The 9,939-nt window shown below is 44.7% G+C and overlaps 1 protein-coding gene and 1 long non-coding RNA gene across 4 annotated transcripts in view; one reads left to right on the forward strand and one right to left on the reverse strand.

Moving 5' to 3' along the window:
• The window catches only part of STOM (stomatin), a 32,175-nt gene extending 25,801 nt beyond the window's left edge, over positions 1–6,374 (reverse strand). Inside the window, exon 1 of the mRNA XM_030294353.1 lies at positions 6,239–6,374. Coding sequence (XP_030150213.1) covers positions 6,239–6,299 — 61 coding nt within the window. The 5' untranslated portion in view covers positions 6,300–6,374. The remainder of the gene's footprint in view (positions 1–6,238) is intronic.
• Positions 6,375–6,712: 338 nt separating this feature from the next.
• On the forward strand, positions 6,713–9,733 carry LOC115500014. Of its 3 annotated transcripts, none has more exons than XR_003964345.1 (3): positions 6,713–6,864; positions 9,252–9,358; positions 9,695–9,733. It is a non-coding gene; the product is annotated as an uncharacterized LOC115500014 (long non-coding RNA). The 3 variants fall into 3 exon arrangements; XR_003964343.1 differs by having other exon boundaries at positions 9,265–9,358; XR_003964344.1 differs by lacking the exon at positions 6,713–6,864 and adding an exon at positions 6,965–7,343.
• Positions 9,734–9,939: the final 206 nt, after the last annotated feature.

The raw sequence follows: 9,939 nt of genomic DNA on the forward strand, positions 1-9,939 counted from the left end.
GAGCCTGACGCGGGGCTTGAACTCAAAGCTGTGAGATCATGACCTGAGCTGAAGTCGGACGCTCAACCGACTGAGCCACCCAGGCACCCCTGAAAAAAACCACTTAAAAATATAAAAACTATTCTTAGCTTGTGGGCTATGGCCCACAGGCAATAGCCAGGCAATCAGCCTGGCAATCAAAAACAGGCAATCAGCCAGATCTGGTCCACAGGCTATATGGCCCGTCCCTGGTCCAAGTCCTACAGCTAAGTATTTGAGGAGAACATCATGAGTTAAATAATAGATTTGATCTTTCAGGTTTTCAAGTAAGGCTACAGTTTTCATTCAGATCCTCTGTTTCTCTCTCCTTTGTTTTGAAACAAGGGCTTTAAAAGACTTGATGAAGTAAAAATTCAAGGTAGGCCAAACAGGCCAAAGGGCAGGGAAATATGCAAATGTCAATATAAGACATATTTCATTAATGATGACATATACCGATTAATCAAAATTTTACTACGACTGAGTTTTTCAAATGCCTGGAATTTACAAAGAAAGACAAAGAAGGGAAGGAAACCACAGAAGAAAAGGACAAGAAGAGAAATGGAAGAAAATAAAGTGAAGAAAAAACAAAAATGAAGGCAGCACTCTACAGAGAGAAACATTACACCAGGTGGGGTGGGAGAGGGGCAGAGCTTAGCACACAATAGGGGCTCAATAAATTCATGTTAAAGAAACAATGGTATTTAGTTGGAGGCTTTCAAAGCAAAGGAGTGCACACACTGTAACCCGCCTTTCAAATGATTATTTTAATTACAGTTCTTCGAATGCCCTAATCCTGAAGCCTCTAGGGAAGAAATTATTCTCTGGGCCAGAGTGGCTACAGGCCAGATGATATCAAGTTAAGAGCCATGACTGGAGATCCTACTTTTTCTTCCTTATTATAAACCATCCATGGCTACAAATACTGGATGAAAAGAACCGACACGGGGGCGCCTGTGTGGCTCAGTCAGTTAAGTGTCCTACTCTTCGCTTCGGTTCAGGTCATGATTTCACGGTCTGTGGGATGGAGCCCTGCTTTGGGCTGCGTGCATACAGAGCAGAGCCTGCTTGGGATCCTCTCTTCCTGTCTCTCTCAAAATAAATAAATAAACATAAAAAACAAAAACAAAAACAAAAAAGAACCAATACTGGTGAACCATTATGGGATCTGAATCACAGATCTTAAACTGTATTTACCATGAGATATTAGAAAAAGGGAATGGACAATTCCTTTTAAGAAAGATTTCCAGTACAAGTTGAAATAAAGGGAGTCTTTTGCTTCGCTCAAAAAAGAGTAAGGAACTTAAATATGTGTAAATATTTTATTTCCCAAGCATCTTGGGGATTTTCTGTAGCTTTCCTTCATTTGACTATTTCCAGCCATAAAGCAGGAGGAAAAAGAGGTTGAGTGTCATGAATAATTTTAAATTTGAACCTTCTGAGTCTTAAATAGGGCCCCCCCCCCTCCTAATTGCCTATTACACTTCACCCTCTCTAAAAAGGTGAGGGCGCCTGGCTGGCTCAGTAGGGTAGAGCGTGCGACTCTTGATCCCAGGGTCATGAGTTCAAGCTCCACATTGGACGTGGCGCCTATTTAAAAAAAAAAAAAAAAAAAAATCACATTTATAATTATTCTTTTCAAGGTCCATCTTCTTCACAGATTTTGGTCTTCTTAAAACAGTATAGCATGATGGCTTCAAAGCTGCCTTTGCCACTTATTAGCTGTGTGATTTTGTGAAAGTATCTGACTTCTCTGTACTTCAGTCTACTTGCTTAAAAACAGAGCTAATAAGAGTACCTCCTCAGAGGGTTATCGTGAAGAGTAAATGAGCTAATACAATAGACATCTAGAGCATAACAGGTACTCAAAAAACATTTGTCAAGTAAATAATTGCTGAATGCGCTGAGGGATTCCGCTGTTTCTTCGGGGGAAAGGAAAGCCTTTACATGAGACAAACTTGATCTACACGTTAGCAGACAAGACCCAAGAATACAGTGTAGACCATCCTCTGTCCCAAAGCAGTTGTCAGAATGAATACGTGTGACCTGAATATGGCCCACAGCTGGCAAGATAAAAACAGTCATTTCCAGAAAAACTGGAGAGAAAAACAATTTCATAATGGTATTAAGTTAATTACATTTAGACTAGTCCTGAGATCTATTAAGAGAACAAAATGCTCCTACTTCTGCTGTTGTTTTGGTTGTTTTTCCCAGCTCCTTTTCTTGGACATCTTAAAAGCATCTAGAATTAAGTTTTTCCCATAAAAGTCTTTGGAGGGCAACATCATTTTAACTACAGAGTGAGAAACCAGGGGCTCCTGGCTCGCTCAGTCAGCAGAACATTGAAACTCTTGATCTTGGGGTCATGAATTCAAGCTCCACACTGGGCATAGAGCTTACGTTAAAAACAAAATGGGGAAGAGTTGCATAAGGAAACTAAATCGTAAGGTTCCCCGTTCTCAACTGAGGCCAAAAAGCTAAGCAGCGGCTAAGAGTTCAGGATTTGGGTGTCAGATTCCAATTCTACCACTAACTTTTCTCACCAGAAAAAGGAGGGAAAAGAACACTCATCCCATATAAAAACGTAAAGTGCTTGACACTCAGGCCGTACTCACTAAATAGCAGCTGTTATTTTTATCACAACTTTCAGATCACACTGATACAGCTTACAGGAATAAACTTTTTAGTAAGTGAATTGCCTTCTGGGACCTGCACACCCCAAAGAAAATACCAAGGCTAACAATCTGCCTGGGGACTCTGTCTCTGGAGGAGAAACAGACCACATTTGGGCAGGTAAATCAGAGCTCTAAGCTTTCTTGGACCATCTTTCATACATACCACTCTTTGTCCATAAATTTTAACTTCCTGCATAATTACCAGGTTTTCTGAACAGTCACTGTTAAATTTTCTCATTTGATTCTTGAAACCTTGGGAGACAGTTACTGTGGTAAGATTATGCCCAAGACAGAGATGAGGAATTGACTCCAGAGGCTGAGACTTGCCCAAGGTGACCCAGGTAGCAAGGGATGATATTGAGAGCTCAGTTCAGATCCTTGAATTCTGAATTCCACTCCCATTTCACTACACTATGCCATCGTACCATAAGTGCATTCACAACTGGGCAAGGTTGGTATAATTTTTATTGTGTGATATTTTGCAACAGATACTTTACCGCTCACATCTTCAAAGGCTAATCTACGGAAATGGCAGGCCAAATGCTTGGGGTTTAAGTTTCTTTACTAGGCCCGGAAGACAGACAACGATTCAGAAAGAATGGGGGAAGGAGAATTGACACATACTTCCTTTTTGCTATTGACTATAATTTCTACCTTTTCTCTTTCCACACTTCACAATGTATTATCATGGCAACCCAATATATATACATGTATCTACACACACACACACGCCAGCTTTAGTAGACTCGGTCACTGGTTTGAGTTAATTTATGACCATTGATGGTTTAACTCGGCTTAATTATTAAAGAAGTTACAAAGTTCTCCCCAATCTGATCAGCTGTAACAACTGAAATAAACAAATAAGTCCCTTGATTCTGCTTATGTTCAGGCATTCTCCCAAAGGGATATATTCTGTTGACACGTCTCTTAATTATAATAATACATTTCTTTGTGATCCACCTGCATTATTTCATTACAAAGTGAATGCACTGGCTTTAAGAAAAAGTAATCTTGCCCTGGGTTTGGTCACATTTACATTCCTAAGACTAATTGTCAGCAAAATCATAACAGGATAGAGTTTGGGCTTTTATATTCCACTGTTTCCTTCAGAAGCAGCCTTCTGGGGATGTCTTATTCAAGAGGTCTGTATTGAAGCTAGGCTCTTCCGGGCTTTCTTTGTTCTCCCTCACCTTTAGTGAAGCGCTGGTGTTTGACAAGGTCCTCTGTTCAGGTACACATTTAAAATTTTTTTAATGTTTATTTTTGGAGAGAGACAGAGCAAGTGGAGGAGGGGCAGAGAGAGAGGGAGACGCAGAATGCAAAGCAGGCTCCAGGCTCTGAGCTGTCAGCACAGAGCCCGACGTGTGGCTTGAACTCACAGCCATGAGATCATGACCTTAGCTGAAATGGGACACTTAACCCGACTGAGCCACCCAGGTGCTCCTGTTTGGGTACACATTTTGGAGGTAGCTCTAGGATAGGGAAAATCGTTTGGAGAAATCACAGAGCCCAGGTTTGAAACCCTAGCTCTGAATCACACACATGTGTGATTTTCCTACTCTGAGCCCTGGTTTTCTTGCTGTAAAATGGTGGATAATGTCTTCCTTGTGGAGTCGTTAAGAGGATTGCAATTAGATAATGTTTGTAAAGCACTTAGGCTGTGTTTGACACATGGCAAGCACTCAATCAAATCTTTTTAATAAATTCTAGTAATGGCTTTTGTACCTGTGTTTACACACACACACACACACACACACACACGCACATATGTATTTATATTTACATATATATATATATATATATATATTAAAAAGGCAACCTAGACTATGCAAAATTTTTTTGGTGTGTATAACTTTCTGAGGAGTTTTCATTAGATTCCGAAAAACATTTCTGTCTTAAAAAAAGAAAAGTTAATCATAGAACCAAGAAAAAGAAATTAGAAATGGAAACTAGTCCGTGACGATGAAAAACAACTAAAAAAGGGGGATATGAAGTATAAATAAAAGTCACGTGTATTCCCAAAGAACCTCTATAAACAGATATCTCGCTGCAGTTTCACCAAACTGCTAAAACTGTCCTCACAGTCCTTCTGTCTCCCACCAGAAGGTCAGGGCACAGAGGAAGGGATCCCACCCACCTTCCTATCTAGGAAAAGACAACCAGCTATGAAAGAGGTGGACAGCAAGTTGTAGAGTCAAACTCAGATTTAAAATATGGCTCCATTACTTATCAACTATGTGACTCTGAAGTAACAACCTCTTTGGGAGTATCAGTTTCTTCAAATACAGCCTTCCTGTTACACTACTGATTTGGGAAGATAACTCTCCGAGGTGCTTAGCAGAGGAAAGTGAGGGATAATTCTGTCGATGCTCCTGGGAAGGATCACCGGGCAGAGGAAATGGGACTTAAATTAGATGGGTGGACAAGGCTGGCTTTACAAATAATCAGAATAAGTTAAGTCCATTACAGTGTTCTCTGTGGGGTGCTGGAAAAGCCCACCCAGCCCCCTAAACTGTCTTTCACCATGTCATCCTGCCTGAAATTCCATCCTTAGAAATAATTCCTTCGGATTGCTATGAGCCAGCTCCAGGGAGGGAACCAGCACCCCTGGAGGTTTGTCACCTCTGTTGGAACCCCCACCCCCAAGGAGTTAGCCAATAAAGGTTCAAGGTGACACCCCTCTCAAGAGTATTAGTTCCTTCACAGGGGAACAAGATTGAGCCACTCAAGACAGGGAAGGCCCCAGTAGGGTGGGGGTACTTATGAGTTCCTTGTGAGAAACAAAAGCCGCAAAGGCGAGGTCCCCAGGACAACTGGAGTAAAGAGGGGGCAAGATAGGGCAGAAAGTGAAGCTGGAAAGAGAGGGGAAGAATGTCAAAAAGAGACTTTCTTTTCTTTGCAAATATAGCAAATGTATGTGAGGGGTTAGGGGAAAATCTCACAGGTCGGTCTTGCTTCTTGATATGAAATTGGCCAGGGGTGGGGCTGGGGGAGCAGGAGTTCCTTCCAGCTCCGGAGAAGGGGGGCTCACTCATGGGGTTAGCCGAAGGCTGGCTGGAGGAGATGACCTCCGAGGGGTGGGAAGGAAAGGGGAGTCGGGAGACAGGAGACGCGGGATCCTGAGTGTGGGGTGCAGATTTGCGCCCCGGCTTCACCACCCGCTGGCCCCGAGTCACTTAGGCATTTCCTTGCCCGCATGCGTGCCACGAGATAATGAACGCAAAGCGCCGGCACAGGGCCAGGCATCTGGCAACCGCTGGAGCACTCGAGCCTCTGCTATGGCTTTGGTATTGGAAACGTGCCCTGCAGTGGGTGCATCCTCTGTGTGCCAGGCACGCCGCTGTGCACTCTGCACCCTAACATCCCTAAACCTGACCCCCAGCCCGCGAAGCAGGGTTCGCTATTCTCAGCGTCACCGAAGCTTAAAGCAACGGTCGCACGGCTTAAAGCGGCGGAGACGAGCCTGGGACTCCCAGGCTGGGTCTCGTTCGCGAGGGAAAGGTTGGGGGGGGCGGCGGGGGCGGCGGAGACGGCGCGGGGCTCACCCCTGAAGGAGTCGGGGAGCCTCCGGGCTTCGGCATCCCCTGTGTGCCGCTTCTCAGACATGCTGCCGGAGCCGCAGACGCCGTTCTCCCGTCCTGGTCGCCGAAGCTGGAGCCGCAGCCGCGAAGAATGCCCGGCAGAGACCCGGGGACAAGACCCAGGCTGCAATCCCGCCCCCGCGGGACTGGCCAATCCAAGCTCAGTACGGAAGAGGCCACGCCCCCGCGCCCCGCCCGTCTTCCCTCCCCTCCCGCGCAGCGGCGGAGTGGGTGCCTCCCACGCGGTCCGTGGACTGAGGGGCGTGGTGTGAGGGGCGCGCCGGCTGCGGGCTGGGGTCCCGGCCCAGGGGCGGCACCGGAAGGGAGGGGAGGGCGGCGCAGAGCGCGGGGCGGTGGCTGGAGATATTGGGGAGGGGGCTGAGTTGGGGGGAGCCTGAGGAAAAGGGGCCAACGGGGGGAGAGCAGCCCTCTGGGCAGAAGAGTTAGAGGAAAATGGCGCCCTCCCTGGCCGGGTGGGGTCCGCGTGGAGGCGAGGAGGCGGAGGGGCCCGGGTGTGGCGGAGAGGACGAGGTGCGAGGGGCAGGAACCGACCCGACGCCCTGGAGCCGGAGGGAGTGAATCTCAGGGAGGTGCGTTTATTCCACAGGCTGTAGAACACGTGGCCCGCGCCCAGTGGCGGGCTCGTGGTGGTGGGGTAGGGTGGGCGAGGGGCAGACGCGGTGCCCGCGCTCTTGGAGCTTATAGGCCGGCGGCGGGACGGGCCGCAAACAAGTAAACTAACCAGCTCTTTACACGAGCGAAGAATGCGGCGAAGGGACCGAGGTACTCGGAGAATAGCAGAGGGCGTCTGCTTGGTTAGGGAGTGCAGGGAAGGCCTCTCCGTAAAGAGGGGACATTGAGGTGTGACCTGAATTTGAGACGGGGGGCGGGCGTCAGGCAGGGTTGGAGGTCAGAAAGGAAACCCCAGGCACAGCAGCTGCAGGGGTGTTCCCAGGCTCAAGTTTTGTGTTGGGTGGCGGCTGAAACCTTCCACTCGAAAACCAGGCTGTGTTTCTCCGTGACTTGTCCTGATGCCAGACGGTCAAAGAACATGGATGTACACAAGAAGGTGCACTTTTAAAAACCATTTTATTTTGAAATAAACATATCACAAGTTGCAGGGAGTGTACGGAGAGGTTGTATGTACTCTCTCTATCCACTTTCCTCCAATGGTTACACCTTACTTACTTACCTGGTAGGTATCAGAGTATGGAAATTGACAGTGGCACAAGGTGTGTGTGTGTGTGTGTGTGTGTGTGTGTGTGTGTGTGTGTGTGTAGTTCTGTGCCTTTCTATCCCGTGCTTAGATATGTGTATCCACCACTGCAACCAAGTTCCAGAGCTATGCCATCACCACCAAGATGTCCCTTGTGAGGAGTACATTTTTCTTCTTTTTAGTCTGCTCAGTATCGGGTTGCTTCATACCCAACGCTTGTGGTATTTGGTTAATATGAAATGGTAGACTTTCTGATCTTAGGTCTGGAGGCTTGTGGCTGTCAGGATGGAAGGTGAAGCAGGCAGGGTTCTAACAGGTTGTTAAGACAGGGGCTGATCCTCTTTGCCAGTATGTGATCAAAGCCTGATGCAGAGCTGTAAAGTTGACTTCCGGTCACATATGGGCAAAGAACTCTTTGTATTTTCCTGGGTGTGGAGCACAGCTTGTGCAGTCGTTTGGTTTATAAGGCTCCTGGTGAAGATAAGGAGGGGAGTACAGTAATTAATGATCCGTCCTCTCTAAATCATCCTTGAGAAAATCCACAGCTTCATTTTTTCCATTCTGCAATGAATAAGCCCCAGAGGCATGTACTTCCTGTTTATGATGTGGTTCCCAGGAAAAAGGAGCAAACGCACCAGTAGCTGACGAATCGCTTCAGTAAAGGAGGGCTTGATTACAAATTGCATATCATGAAAAACCAGCTTTCATTTTGCTGGAAAAGAAAATGTTTCCAAATGATTTGGATGTTTTGTACTCCTACTTGCTCTCTTTGCTCAAGTCTCAAAGCAATCCCAACAGCATGACTCCTGGAGAATTAGAAAAGAGACTTCTCCCTTTGGGACAAAGACTTTGATAAACACTTGTTGGCTAGGGTTTCAGATTGCATCAGTTCAGGGAACTCATTCCAGGCCCCAGACCAAGAACAAGCTTTGACTTGATTTCTAAATTGCTTTCAGGATGATATTTCCAGATCTTGATTTTAAAATGCCAAATTTTGCTTGCCCATGAAACTGGTGTATTCTGGTTTTCTCACGTGTATTCCTGTAAAAATGTATTAATTAAATATACTTTAAAAATAAATATCATCCTCTTCCTTTGGGAGAATTTTTAATGCTAAATTTTCTTCCAGTAATGATTAGAAGTTAGAATGGTTTTTGAGAACTTTATGTTGTAAAAATGGCTTATAAGAACTTATATAAAATTAAAAATAATTGGAAGAGAGAGTTATCTACAATCTTATCTCTAACAGAACTATTATAATTTCGGTGAATTTTTTGCTCTAGCAGTTGCTTAAAGGATATCTGCATGTAAGTTAAAATCATGTTTCCATGATTCTTTTATGTTTTATTTTGCTCTTATTTCCCTAGCATATTTAGGGAACCAAATTAAGTATTGATTGATGGTGATAGTGATGATATTAAGACATGGATTTGGTTTAAAGAAATACATGCACCATGAAGCCATGTAATTGAATAAGTCAGAAGGAAATTTAGTCTGTCTTTTTCCTGTGTCCACTCAAGAAATGCTTTAATAACAACAGGAGAATCATTGTTTATTTTTTTCCTTTAAATTGTGAATCCAGGCCGTTCTCAATGCCGTTAGTGACATCAGCCAGCCAAATACTTTTGAGGGAACATCAATACCAACAAGTTACATCTGTTTGTGGCATTTTCCTCAGGATGGGACTAACAAGTTTGATCTGTTTGTCTATGTGGATTAATTCACATTTATTGTATTACAGCAACATTTTAATCTTATTAGCTCTTCTCTTTAGGAAATTACTCCTGGAATTGAATCATACCAAGAATTTCACCAGAGGATTTTATACATTTGGGCTGTGGCAGCAGACCAATTAAACCACAGAGCTGGTAAGAGCAGCGAGAGTCCAGGTTCTCAGGTCTTAGGAGTATAAGAAGCATTACTGAAACATTGATGGTATTTAATAGAGCATCTATAGGAAGGCTTTTATTACTCTGCTTTATTTATTAAGAAGCTCATTTAGCAAATATTTGTTGAGCACCTATTATGTGCCAGGCATCGCTCTAGGTACTTGGGATACATCAATGAACAAAAAAAGATGAAAAATCCTATCCTCCTGGAGCTTACATTCTAGTATTCCTTTCTAATTTTATTAGTTTGCTAGGGCTTACACAACAAGGTACCACAGGCTGGATGGCTTAAATAACAGTTTATTTTTCTTACAGGTCTAGAAGTGAGAAGTCCAAGATCAAGAGTGAGCAGAGTTGGTTTCTTCTAAGGAGCCTGAGGGAAGAATCTGTTCCAGGTCTCTCTCCTTGACTTTTAGGTGGCCGTCTCCTCCTGTGTCTTCACACTGTCTCTTCTCTGTATGTGTCTATGACCACATTTACTCTTCTTACAAGGATGCCAGTCATCTGGATTAGGGCCCACCCTAATGATCTCATTTTGCCTTAAGTACCTCTTTCAAGAC

The sequence above is a fragment of the Lynx canadensis genome, chromosome D4 (assembly GCF_007474595.2).
Source record: "Lynx canadensis isolate LIC74 chromosome D4, mLynCan4.pri.v2, whole genome shotgun sequence".
NCBI classification, from domain to species: Eukaryota; Metazoa; Chordata; class Mammalia; order Carnivora; family Felidae; genus Lynx; species Lynx canadensis.